We start from the raw sequence: 14404 nt of genomic DNA, 5'->3' as shown, positions 1-14404 counted from the left end.
TAAAACTACTCTCCACCCATCCCATGCCTAACCTACCCTATCCTGTGCCTAAAAGGTGAGCACAGGACTGGTATAGCACAGGGGAGGGGTGGGGTAGGTGACAGTGGGCCTTGGGCGATAACCTTTACAAATTCGTACAAATACACTATCCTGTGCCTAACACTACCCTCCGCACATCACATGCCTAACCTACACTATCCTGTACCTGAAACTACCCTCCGCCGATTCCATGCCTAACCTACACTATCCTGTACCTAAAACTACACTCCACCTATCCTATGCCTAATCTACCATATCTTGTGCCTTAAATTACCCTTTGCCCATCCCGTGCCTAACACTAAACTACCTTATCCTGTGCCTATCTCTACCCTCCACCCATCCTCTGCCTAACACCAACCTCCCCTCTTCTCTGCCTAACATTGATCTCTCATCCCCTCTGCCTAACACTAACCTGCTATAGCAGTGATGGCTAACCTTGGCACTCCAGCTGTGACAAAACTACAAAGCCCATCATGCCTCTGCCTCCCCAAGTTATGCATAGAGCTGTCAGATTATTGCATTGCCTCATGGGACTTGTAGTTCCACCACAGCTGGAGTGCCAAGTTTAGCCATCACTGTCCTATAGGATGCTATCCTATATGCCAGTGTTTCTCAACATTTTATTGGCATGTACCCCTTTTAAAACCCTGTACTCACCAAGTACCCCCTAGCATAGTAAACATTATCACAAGTACCCCCTTTACAAATATATATTTAATCATAGTACATGATAATTGGTTCTAAACAATTTCCAAGAATTTACGATTGTTTTTAATTAGCTAAAACACTAATTTGGGGTTGTTTACATAAGATTTATAATTTTCTAAAACTCTAAATTTGTTATTCTTGATTAAGTATATCAAGCCCGAGTACCCCCTGGAACCATCAGAAGTACCCCCTGGGGTACGTGTACCACACGTTGAGAACCTAGGCTATATGCTATCTCCTTCCCCCCCCCCCAACACTGAGGTGCTACCTCTTACCCTTCGGTTTATTTACAGATTCTCTTTAATCAATTTTTTCCTGTTGAGTTTTTCTAGATTATTTTTCAACTTCTTTTTAAAATAACTTTTCAGCACTTTGCAGTTAAAAAAGTCCTCTCAAAGCTATTTTGAGTATTTTTCTTGCTTGCTGGTGGGTTAAATGGCATTGTATTGACTACTATGACTAGGTGTGAAAATATCACCTAGGAGAAAACACAGAAGCGATAGCGTAATTGCATATGGCCCATTATCTCTATTCGTGATTCTTAAAGTGAACCAGAGACGAAGCACCCTCATGTATTTTACCATATATATCAGTGGGAACATTAGAGAAAACACCTACCCTGCTCTCTGTTTCATTCTTCACTGCACAGCTTGCTTCTTATCAGCCCTGATAAAATCCCCGACTGAGCATTCAGTTTGGCTTTGCACAGGAATCATTATAGCTGAGTCTGTCTTCTCTGATGTCTTTTCAAGTCCAAGCCTGCCCCCTTCTGGCTCTGCTATAATGACTCAGCTATAATGATTTCTGAGCAAAGCCAGACTGAATGCTCAGTCGGGGATTTTATCAGGGCTGATAACAAGCAGGCTGAGCAGTTAAGAATGAAACAGAGCAGGGGAGGTGTTTTCTCTAATGTCCCCACTGATATATATGGTAAAATACATGAGGGTGCTTCCTCTCTAGTTCACTTTAAGGTGTGTACATACCTTTGACGGATGTCACCCATCGGGGATAAGGACCCCATCCCCTTGGGCAACATCGCTGGGGCGGGCTGCACGGATGCAAAGTCAGCTGTGTAGCTGACTATGTGTTCTGTTGTCATGTGGGGGAGCGCAGGGACAACGAATAGGCGCGTGTGTCACGTCACGTGGTAGGCGGGGAGTGGCGTCTTCAAAGCAGATCGCTTGCGCAGTAGGCTGTCGGGGGCCACTGTACACATGTCTAATTATCGGCTGAGGCAATTGTTATTGGTGATCTAAGCCTACTTTAATCAAGTGTGTATAAGAGGCCTTAAGTCCCAGCCATCATCTTAGGGCTGGTTCACATTGGGACGATTCTTCAGCGCTTTGCTGATCGCCAGCAATCACCAAAGCGCTGCTACAATGCATCCCTATGGCTACATTCATACTGCAGCGGTTGTGATTTTGATTAATTGCAAATGCGTTGCATGCAGCGTTTTGGGGGCGATTGCTCTGTGATTCTTGTTCTATTGAACGGGAATCACAAGCACAAACCGCGCTAAATCACAAGATTTTGCCTGCAAATCACAATCGCGGACCCGAACGCAATCGCGGGAAAAGTGCCAAGTGTGAACCGGCCCTTACTGTTTCTAGGAAAGAGAATTTAGCCCCTCTATCCCCCCCCCCCCCCCCCCCCACACACACACACCCATACAGACCATTTCCAATTGTTTGACTTTCAGGAATTTCCCCAAATCTCCAGTACCGCCATTTGTCATGTAGTAGAAATCTGGGCCAGATGTTGAATTTTGTTTATTGCACACTACTGGCCTGGTTGCTAAAGCACATGTATATGTTTAATGTATTTTTATCACCTCTAACTGACGTGTTGTAGACGATTGGGGGCTTAGCTGCTGCCTCAGACATAGCCTCTTAATCCAGGATATATTGAGTTGTTTATCGCACTGTGACAAGCGTAGGCCGATGTATATGAGTGATGAGTAGCAGCTCCTCGCTGGTCGGTGACAGGCTTCTGTATGTCCTGCTTATTTCACTCTAACGTCACCAACAGCTGGATAATTTGGCTTTAGCATACGTATACGAGGTGCTTGTCCAACGCAATCTGTCAGAATCCTTATATCGTTATAAACACAGGACTGTGAAAAGTGACATGCGATTGGTTGCTGTAGATATTATTATTTAGTATTTATATAGCGCTGACATCTTCCGCAGCGCTTTACACAGTATGTATTGTATTCTCACTAACTGTCCCTCGGAGGGGCTCACAATCTAATCCCTACCATAGTCATATGTCTATGTACAGTGGCTTGCAAAAGTATTCGGCCCCCTTGAAGTTTTCCACATTTTGTCACATTACTGCCAAAAACATGCATCAATTATATTGAAATTCCATGTGAAAGACCAATACAAAGTGGTCTCGTGTGTTTTTTGATCCACTTCTCACGTGTACACCACTTTGTATTGGTCTTTCACGTGGAATTTCAATATAATTGATGCATGTTTGTAGCAGTAATGTGACAAAATGTGGAAAACTTCAAGGGGGCCGAATACTTTTGCAAGCCACTGTATGTATCCTTTAGTCTATGTATCGTAGTCAAGGGCCAGTCTGTATGTTTTTGGGATGTGGGAGGAAACCCAAGTGCCCGGAGGAAACCCATACAGACATGGAGAACATACAAACTCCTTCCAGATGTTGACCTTGTTGGGATTCAAATCAGAGACCCAGCACTGCAAGGCAAGAGTGCTATCCACTACGCCCCCGTGCTTGTGTGTCATGTATTTATATAGACATCTTCAGTACTGTAAAGAGCTATGTCCTACCACATTATTATTATGTATTTTTCGGACTATAAGACGCTCCTGACCATAAGACGCACCTAGGTTTAGAGGACAAAAACCAGGGGGAAAAAAATATACTAATTGTGTCCTCCTCTATACCCCCGTGTCCTCCGTTTGTCCCCTTATGTCCTTCTCTGCATGGGTGCAGTACAGGGAGTCCCCGACAGTGCGGTGGGTTGGAGGTTGGTATTGGCAGACGTACACAAGTCAGGAACTCCCTGCATTTGGACTATAAGCAGTGACTTTTTCCCCCACTTTTGGGGGAGAAAAAGTGTCTTATAGTTCAAAAAATACAGTATATAGCACTGGTATCTTCTGTATCACTTTACAGAATACATATTCAAGTCACTGACTCTCCTCAGAGGAGCTCACGATCTAATCCTACCATAGTCATACCATACCATAGTCATACCATAGTCATACCATAGTGTCCTACCATAGTCATAGTCTAGTGTCCTACCATTTTATTACTAATATCAATTTATATAGCACTGACATCTTCTGCAGCACTTTACATACTACATAGTCATGTCACTGACTGTCCTCAGAGGAGCTCACAATCTAATCCTGCCACAGTCATAAGGTGCCCATACACTGAGCTGATTAACGGCCGGTCGATCGAAAATCGATTGACCAATCGATCAATTTGTGGCCGATTTTTGAATCGACTTCAATCGATCTGACATGCTGGAAAATCTAGGTCGATCTGTTGAGATTGCTTATCATTTTGCATTGGACCTAATGGAAATCTGATGGCAAAAAAATGCCATCAGATCGATTTTCAATAGATTTCATATTGAAATCTATTGGAAATCTCTTCCTAGTAAAAAATGTTCCTAAACACATCAGATAGATCAGAGATCTATCTAATGATTTATCTGCTGCTAATCTAACGAGTGTATGGCCACCTTTAGTCTAATGTCCTACCATATTATTACTATTATGTATTGAATACAGAGCAATACATATTGCGTTCATAAATGGTTGTATTGTAAACAGAAATGGATTATGGTGAAATGGTGCCGCCTAGGCGATTATCAACTTTGAGCCCACCCTTGGTGGCCCCCTGGCTTTTTTGTAAGATTTGGTGTAGGCTAGCGTTAACCAGGCCCCTAGTCTCTGCCCTAGGTATCTGCCTATTGTGCCTTGTGGATGATCCGGCTCTAATTGTAAAGGGTAGTGATGTAATGACAAGGAGGCAGTGATGGCACTGGTAGCATTGTGAGGCTGCAGCGGATCTAACCTCTCTCCTGTCACCACCAGATCTATTCTGTCAACCCTGATGGATCCAACTCCTCTTTGGAGATTGTCGTTCCCCGAGATCTGGCAGATGGATTCGTCAACAACAAAAGGGAGATCTACAAATTCAGGTAGCGTACCACCAGTCCTTGCCATCGCATGCATCTTATATGACTCTGCCTAGGTCTTGTGGCCTTAGTATTGATTCTCCTTTCTCACACTTTGGGCTTGATTCACAAAGCAGTGCTAACATACTTAGCACGTCTAAAGTCTTTAGACGTGTTAACCAGGGTGCTAAGTAGGTTAGCACCGAATTTCTCAATCAGATCGTGCGCAAAGTTTTGCGCGCAAAGTTTTACGCGCGCAAAGTCCTATGCGCACGCTGAGTCCGATAGGCTTTAATGGGCACTTCGCGCGGAGCAATGTGCAGTGCGCGCGTAAAGTTTTACGCGCATAAAGTTTTGCGCGCGAAAAGCTGGTTTAGACATGCTAAGGGAGTTTTCATAGGCGTGCTAACAGTTAGCACCGCTTTGTGAATCAAGCCCCTTGTCTAAAGGACACCTGAAGTCAGCAGGATATGGAGGCTGCCATGTTTTGTTTCCTTTTAAATAATACCAGTTGCCTGGCAGTCCTGGTGATCCTTCTGGCTGCAGTAGTGTCTGAATCACACCAGAAACAAGCATGCAGCTAATCCAGTCAGTCTTCAGTCAGAGCCCCTGATCTGCATGTTTGTTCGGGGCCTAAGGCTAAAAGTATTAGAGGCAGAGGATCGGCAGGACAGCCAGGCAATGTGCATTGTTTAAAAGGAAATAAATATGGCAGCCTGCATCGTCCTCTTGCTTCAGGTTCCCTTTGATGTAAAGCATTGTTTTAGCACTGCAAGGATCAGCATCAGTAATTCACCTGCTCGACTGTAAATCATACCTATTTTTTCATTATAGGTTTCCTTTTTTAAAGGACCACTATTGTGAAAAAAAGAAGCAGTTAAAATCTGACAGAACCGACAGGTTTTGGGCCAGTCCATCTCCTCATGGGGAATTTTCAGGGTTTTCTTTGTTTTCAACAGCATTTCCTGAATAGCAGTTTAACTGCCAAAATAGTAAGATACCAGCCTGCCTCCCTACTCCCTTGCACTCTATTTTGTCAGTTAGGATTTGCAACTGCCGTTCAGGAAATGCTGTTGAAAACAAAGAAAACCCTGAGAATCCCCCATGAGGAAATGGACTGGCCCAAAACCTTTTGGTTCTTTCAGATTTTAAAGTGAACCAGAGCCGAAGCACCCTCATGTATTTTACCATATATATCAGCGTATCAGTGGGAACATTAGAGAAAACACCTACCCTGCTCTCTGTTTCATTCTTCACTGCTCAGCTTGCTTCTTATCAGCCCTGATAAAATCCTCGACTGAGAATTCAGTCTGGCTTTGCTCAGGAATCATTATAGCTGAGTCTGTGTTCTCTGATGTCTTTTCAAGCCCAAGCCTGCCCCCTTGTGGCTCTGCTCAGGAATCATTATAGCTGAGTCATTATAGCAGAGCCAGAAGGGGGCAGACTTGGGCTTGAAAAGACATCAGAGAAGACAGACTCAGATATAATCATTCCTGAGCAAAGCCAGACTGAATGCTCAGTCGGGATTTTATCAGGGCTGATAACAGGCAGGCTGAGCGGTGAAGGATGAAACAGAGAGCAGGGTAGGTGTTTTCTCTAATGTTTCCACTGATATATATGCTAAAATACATGAGGGTGCTTCTTCTCTGGTTCACTTTAACTGCCTACTTTTTTTTCGTGACAGTGACCCTTTAGCAATCACCTCTGCTATGTAACACTGTAGGCATTACAGTTATTTTCCTGGTAGTTGATAGGTCCCCATTTCATCATCTGAAGCAAATAGATGCAGACTTTGTTTCCTTTTTATATATTGTGAACGCTTTTAATTTCCTCGTTCTGTTTTATTAAGAGGCAGGCAGAGCGGCGCACCTGTCTCCCCACACCGCCCGCTCGCCTTGTTTTCACAGTATGAAAATAAATGGGGCATTGATCATGTTCACCTAATGAAGTGAGTTTTACCGCCCTACACTAATCTCAGCCATGAATTTGCTGGCGATGGTAATGAGACGCAGCAGCCGAGCATAAGAGGACTGTGTCTGCTTCTGGTGATAGTTTATGAGGTACGGGGCGAGCCGTTTATCTGGGAAAATGCTGGCCCTGTGAATCAGCATCTAACGCTCGGCCGGGTGATAACAGCTCCTAATTGATGCATGTTTTGCAGATTCCAGGAATCCTTCGACCAAGAAGCACAACAAGAAGCGATATTCGAGAGTATCGCCAGGCCGGTGGCGGAAAGGTACAGAGACTGCGCTTACCTCTTGCATGTTTTATGATGTATGTGTGAAATGTGAAGCACACTCCCGCTGGCATGCTGGAGGAGCGACCTGATTCGATGACCGCTGAGTGATGCGTTTTGGATAGATATGGTGCAGCTCTATTATTCACCAATGGTGACAGGAGTACTCGGTGTGGACAAAAGGGGGGAGGAGAGCGTACTCAGGAAACAGTGGTGTCCAATGGCCCGGAGCCTCTGGAAAGGTCTCACCTGATATGGTGGATGGTAGGCCCATACAGTAACCATTCGGTATCGTGTCGATATTTCAATTTTACATTGGTAATATAACACAAGGCCATAAGATTCCCGTGGAATTGTGGGTAAAAGGCAGTCCTTTGTACACCACGTAGCAACATTCTGAATAGGACTTATCACCTGGATCAGGATTCTGTAAGTGGCTTGGGACAGTCCCACAATTTACCCAGCTACGGCTTGATAGGAGCCTTTTCTGAAAAAATGTAGTGCAGCTAGCAATTTAGTTAACCCTGGCACTGCCTGTGTTCTCTTACAAGATGATGCAAGAGAAATGCAGATGTCCTGGTATAGCAAATAAATCTATTCTCTTGCAAATTGATATGGTTCTAGACCAGGCATGGGCAAACTTGGCCCTCCAGCTGTTAAGGAACTACAAGTCCCACAATGCATTTGCCTTTATGAGTCATGACTGTGTCTGTAAGACTCCTGCAATGCATTGTGGGACTTGTAGTTCCTTAACAGCTGGAGGGCCAAGTTTGCCCATGCCTGGTCTAGACCTTATTCTTGCCCTTCTGCGCCTTTGAATCACTCTCAGCTGATACTTAACCACTTCAAATAGCTCCATCTTCTCTATCAGCAATGATCTGACAGGAATAATGACAGAACAGTGAAGGAGATAACTAATCCTAAATGTAACGCTAAACCACGCCCACTTTCATTTTCATGAATTGCACTTTCTAGCGTTTTATCGCATCATTACCGAATGATTACCGAATGATTACCGAATGCTCGCTAACAGCTGTAGATAACTTTGATGAATCCTGAAATCAACTTATCGAGTTCGGTATTTTACCGAGCTGTCAGTAATTGATTTGATAAGTCTTGATGAATCGAGGCCTACCGGTATATTCTATCTTCCACTGTGATCCCCCTCAGCGTGCCTAACCCGATTGCGATATGCAAATGCAGCCATGCGATATATGGTGCAAGGCACACCCACAGTCTACCGCTCCAGTACACATTGTGGATCAGCATCGCTACCCCACAAGGAGGCGTGCCTGCAGAGTGCAGTGACGCCACTCGGCAGTTTGGGGATATACAGATCAAAGAATAGCCAGCAGGACCCCAGCACGAGGAACGATCAGACCTTGCCTTTAAGCCAAGTCCCAGGCTATTAGGACATAAGCCTGTATGCTGGTTTCACCTGTATTGGTCTACCAGCCACCATATCAGGTACGACCTTTCCAGCGGCCACTCTCCTTTAGTCCACAAGGAATGAAAAGCGATCTAGTCAATTAAAGTGGAACAGAAGTCAGCTTATTTACTTCATTTTCTGACTCCAGAGGCTTCTCCGATACCTCTTGAGCCCACTGCTGCTCGCCAGTACTTTTTTCTTCTTTGCTGCTGCGCTTCTGTCCGTGTATGAGGGCAGCCGCACTTTGCAGGTGCACTGATGGCCTGGCCAGTAGCACGAAGGAAAATGCAATGCACAAGCAGCTCCTTGCTACTGCATGGGCTTGGGCTATCTAAGGCTTGTGCGAACATATTCGAAAAACCCTTGGTGAATTGGATCAGAGGGTTCCAGTGATATAAGAGCAAGCTTGACAGGCATGAGGATGGCTTTAGATTATTAGCCTGGCTGGTGGAGACTCTGGCCCGGCAGGTAGCGATACTGGTCTGGCTGGTGGAGACTCTGCCCTGGCTGGTCAAAAAGCTGGCCTGGCTGGTGGAGATGCTGGCCTGGCTGTGGTGGATGCTGGCCTGGCTGTGGCGATACTGGTCTGGCTGGTGGAAATGCTGGTCTGGCTGGTGGAAATGCTGGTCTAGCTGGTGGAGATGCTGGTCTAGCTGGTGGAGATGCTGGTCTGGCTGGTGGAGATGCTGGTCTGGCTGGTGGAGATGCTGGTCTGGCTGGTGGAGATGCTGGTCTGGCTGGTGGAGATGCTGGCCTGGCTGGTGGAGATGCTGGCCTGGCTGGTGGAGATGCTGGCCTGGCTGGTGGAGATGCTGGCCTGGCTGGTGAAGATGCTGGCCTGGCTGGCCGTAACACTTGCCTTGGCTGGTGGTGATGCCAGCCTGGCTGCCCGTAATGCCAGCCTGGCTGGTGACGACGGCCTGGCTGGTGGTGACGCTGGCCTGGCTGGTGGTGGAGAAGCTGGCTTGGCTGGTGGAGAAGCTGGCTTGGCTGGTGGAGATGCTGACCTGGCTGGTGGAGAAGCTGGCCTGGCTGGTGGAGATGTTCGCCTGGCTGGTGGAGACGTTGACCTGGCTGTGGCGATTACTGCCTGGTGATAATGCTGGCCTTGATGGTGGAAACGCTAGCCTGGCTTTGGCGATACTGGTCTGGCTGGTGGAAATGCTGGCCTGGCTGGTGGAGAAGCTGGCCAGGCTGCCGGTAATGCTGGCCTGTCTGCTGGTGATGCTGGCCTGGCTGGTGGAGACGCTGGCCTGGCTGGTGGAGACGCTGGCCTGGGGCCAGGCTGGTGGAGAAGCTGGCCTGGCTGGTGGAGAAACTGGCCTGGCTGGTGGAGACGTTGACCTGGCTGTGGCGATACTGACCGGTGATAATGCTGGCCTTGATGGTGGAAACGCTAGCCTGGCTTTGGCGATACTGGTCTGGCTGGTGGAAATGCTGGCCTGGCTGGTGGAGAAGCTGGCCAGGCTGCCGGTAATGCTGGCCAGGCTGCCGGTAATGCTGGCCTGGCTGCTGGTGAAGCTGGCCTGGCTGGTGGAGACGCTGGCCTGGCTGGTGGAGACGCTGGCCTGGCTGGTGGAGACGCTGGCCTGGCTGGTGGAGACGCTGGCCTGGCTGGTGGAGACGCTGGCCTGGCTGGTGGAGACGCTGGCCTGGCTGGTGGAGAAGCTGGCCTGGCTGGTGGCGACGCCGGCCTGGCTGGTGGAGACACTGGCTTGGCTGGTGGAGACGCTGGCCTGGCTGGTGATGATGCAGGCCTGGCTGGCGGTAATGCTGGCCTGGCTGGTGGAGACTCTGGCCTGGCTGGTGATGATACTGGCCTGGCTGGTGGAGGCGCTGGCCTGGCTGGTGGAGGCGCTGGCCTGGCTGGTGGTGACGCTGACCTGGCTGGTGGTGACGCTGACCTGGCTGGTGGTGACGCTGACCCGGCTGGTGGTGACTCTGGCCTGACTAGTGATGACGCTGGCTTGGCTGGTGAAAATGTTGGCCTGGCTAGTGTTGCCGCTGGCCTGACTAGTGATGAAGCTGGCCTGGCTGGTGGAGACGCTGGCCTGGCTGGTGGAGACGCTGACCTGGCTGGTGGTGACGCTGACCCGGCTGGTGGTGACTCTGGCCTGACTAGTGATGACGCTGGCTTGGCTTGTGAAGATGTTGGCCTGGCTAGTGTTGCCGCTGGCCTGACTAGTGATGAAGCTGGCCTGGCTGGTGGAGACGCTGGCCTGGCTGGTGGAGACGCTGGCCTGGCTGGTGGAGACGCTGGCCTGGCTGGTGGAGACGCTGGCCTGGCTGGTGGAGACGCTGGCCTGGCTGGTGGAGACGCTGGCCTGGCTGGTGGAGACGCTGGCCTGGCTGGTGGAGATGTTCGCCTGGCTGGTGGAGACGTTGACCTGGCTGTGGCGATACTGCCCGGTGATAATGCTGGCCTTGATGGTGGAAACGCTAGCCTGGCTTTGGCGATACTGGTCTGGCTGGTGGAAATGCTGGCCTGGCTGGTGGAGAAGCTGGCCAGGCTGCCGGTAATGCTGGCCTGGCTGCCGGTAATGCTGGCCTGGCTGGTGGAGATGCTGGCCAGGCTGGTGGAGACGCTGGCCTGGGGCCAGGCTGGTGGCGACTCTGGCCTGGCTGGTGGAGAAGCTGGTCTGGCTGGTGGCGACGCCGGCCTGGCTGGTGATGATGCAGGCCTGGCTGGCGGTAATGCTGGCCTGGCTGGTGGAGACTCTGGCCTGGCTGGTGATGATACTGGCCTGGCTGGTGGAGGCGCTGGCCTGGCTGGTGGAGGCACTGGCCTGGCTGGTGGAGGCGCTGGCCTGGCTGGTGGTGACGCTGGCCTGGCTGGTGGTGACGCTGACCTGGCTGGTGGTGACGCTGACCTGGCTGGTGGTGACGCTGACCTGGCTGGTGGTGACGCTGACCTGGCTGGTGGTGACGCTGGCTTGGCTGGTGAAGATGTTGGCCTGGCTAGTGTTGCCGCTGGCCTGACTAGTGATGACGCTGGCTTGGCTGGTGGAGACGCTGGCCTGGCTGGTGGAACTGCTGGCCTAGCTGTGGCGATACTGGTCTGGCTGGTAGAGACCCTGGTTTGGCTGGCGGTGACGCTGGCCTGGCTCGCGGTGACCCTGGCCTAGCTGCTGGTAACGCCGGCCTGGCTGGTGGAGGTGCTGGTGGTGACGCCTGGCTGGTGTTGATGCTTACTGGCTGGCGGCTATGCTTACTGGCTTTGATGCCACGGCTTCCAGCATGTTGCCACCGAGGCAACACAACTCCCAGCATACCCCCATAGAGCTGTGGAGCCTCTATGGGGGCATGCTGGAAGCTGTGGTGCCTCAATGGGGGGGTATGCTGGAGCTGTGGAGCCTTAATTGGGAGGGGGGGTGCTGGAGCAGTGATGTCTTAATAAGGGGATGCTGGGAGCTGTGGTGCCTTGATGTGCGGCATGCTGGGATCTATGGTGTGGCAATATAGCGACATCCTGAAACACGTGTTCGTGTGTCATCAATGCCATACAGTATACCTCCGTCACTCTCACTTCACCTGTCTTCCTGCAATGCAGTGAGAAGTCAGACAGCAGCTTGCAGATTCGGTGTGCAGGAGGCGAAGGTTCAGACAATAGTAGCCTGGCAGTGGACATCACATGGGAGCGGGCAGCCAGTGAGGGAGGAGTGAGGCTTCCTTCTTCCTCATTGGCTTTTTGGCCCTATGTAATGTCCACTGCCATGCTGAGGAGCATCTAGCTGACTGACTACACTGCTCCACCCCTGCAGGATGGACGCCATGGCAACAGTGGGGACTCTCGCTTTGGCATCCTGCAACATTCGGGGCATGGTGGTGGGCACATTGGAACCCTCATATTCTGGGCACTTCAAGAGAGATACGGGGCACATGCTTCGGATCTACATACCTAGTGACGCGCCTGCGGATCACAGTGCCAGCAGTGAATGTTCATCTGGCATCAATGAGAATGCCATCATTTACAGTTCTTCACGACTTCCTGTGTACTGTTAAGTACACAGGATAGTATGGGGATATTTAGTGGCAAAACTAAAAATATACCTACAAATGTAAACAAATGTAAAAAAAAAAAAAAAATGTCCCCAATGTTAACCGCTTATTTCACCCTCCTATCAATATAACTATAGTTACCTTGTTGGAAAAAAAGAGTGACAGCATAAAAAAAATACTAAATAATTACCTTAGGGTCTCAGCTTGTTTAATATGTAGTATGTCATTAGGGTATATCACTATTGCTTTTGCAAATGTAGTACTTGATCTAGTATAAAGAGCCGCAAATAGAAAAACTATACCTTTATTTCCAAATAAAATATTGTCACAATACATTGTACTAGGGACATGATTTAAATGTTGTAATAACCAGGACAAATGGGCAAATAAATCCTGTTGGTTTTATCTATCGTAGCACATTTTATTTTAAAACTATAATGGCTGAAAACTGAGAAATAATGATTTTTTTCATGTTTTTCTTATTATTCCCTAGAGACACTTAAGTCAGAAAAAAAAATGAGTTTTACTCACCTGGGGCTTCTACCAGCCCCCTGCAGCAGTCCTGTGCCCTCGCAGCTACTCACTAATCCTCTGGTCCCCCGCTGCCAGCTAGTTTCGCTATTGCGGGCCGCAACGCATACAAAAATACGCGTTGCCGCATTACGAACGCATAGATATGCGGCAACGCGTATTTTTTTACGCGTTGCGGCCCGCAATAGCGCTAATTACAGTCGGGAATGTGGAAAAAGCTACGCGTGGCCAGTCCTAATGGGCCTGTCGGCAAAAACGAAACTAGCTGGTAACGGGGGACTAGAGGGTTAGTGAGTGGCTGCGAGGGCACAGGACTGCTGCAGGGGGCTGGTAGAAGCCCCAGGTGAGTAAAACTCCATTTTTTTTTTTCTGACTTAAGGTTCACTTTAAAAAGTACCACGCAAAGAAAGCCACATTTGAGGCAAATAAAAGACAGATAGTTCAGTTTAGTTGTCATAAGTGGCAATACGTTATTAGATTATTATTAGATTGTGAGCTCCTCTGAGGATCAGTGGTATATATACAAATACTAATAATATGGTAGGACATTGCACTATGGTATGGATTAGATTGTGAGCTCCTCTGAGGACAGTCAGTGACATGACTATGTTCTCTGTAAAGTGCTGCTGAAGATGTCAGTGCTATATAAATTAATAATAATCACTGGCTTCCTGATGTAGCGCAGGCAGAGGGGGGTGCCAGAGAGGTGCAGAAAGCTGCTGTCCTCTGAAGGATTAGTACGAGTGATGGTGCTAGTAGGAAGGTGATGATGTGTGGGATAGTATCCTGATTAGAGAGGCCAGGATATTGTCAGTACACTGAGACATGGTGTCATCAGAACTCTCAGAAACACAGTGGCTGCTCCACACATGGAATGCAGCTGGTCTGACAGCAGCTGCAGAGTTTCCACTTACCGTCTGGCACGCCTCCGCTATCCAGTCCGCACCTGTGTGTTGTGACATACGTGCGCTGCTGAAGCTGGCCCTTCCATGTAGCATGTCTGTTTCTATTAATGTAATATTGTACAGCTGCTGCTCACAGACATCCTGCTGTCTTTTTAATTTCTTCTTCTCTTTTGTTATAACAGTTCCTTTCTGGGATATATTTATAAAGAAGTAAAGATTGCAGTTATGTAGGACATGTCCTTGTTTCAGTGTATATTCACTAATGAAAAGCTGGCATTAAATAAGAACTCAAATAGCAAAATGGAATTATCTTTCTGCCTCTTAAAGGGAACCAGAGACGAAGCACCCTTGTGTATTTACCATATATATCAGTAAGAACATTAGAGAAAACACTT

The 14404-nt window shown here is 48.5% G+C and overlaps 1 protein-coding gene across 1 annotated transcript in view; it reads left to right on the top strand.

Annotated features, from left to right (window-relative positions):
- KIF6 (kinesin family member 6) overlaps nt 1-14404 on the top strand; it is a 287414-nt gene that overhangs the window by 1894 nt on the left and 271116 nt on the right. The window contains exons 2-3 of the mRNA XM_068232714.1: nt 4827-4933; nt 7071-7145. Coding sequence (XP_068088815.1) covers nt 4827-4933; nt 7071-7145 — 182 coding nt within the window. The remainder of the gene's footprint in view (nt 1-4826; nt 4934-7070; nt 7146-14404) is intronic.

Source organism: Hyperolius riggenbachi, chromosome 4, assembly GCF_040937935.1.
Source record: "Hyperolius riggenbachi isolate aHypRig1 chromosome 4, aHypRig1.pri, whole genome shotgun sequence".
In the NCBI taxonomy this organism is placed as follows: Eukaryota; Metazoa; Chordata; class Amphibia; order Anura; family Hyperoliidae; genus Hyperolius; species Hyperolius riggenbachi.
Note: the sequence above shows the minus strand (reverse complement) of the source record. Positions and strands in the feature narration are given on the sequence as shown.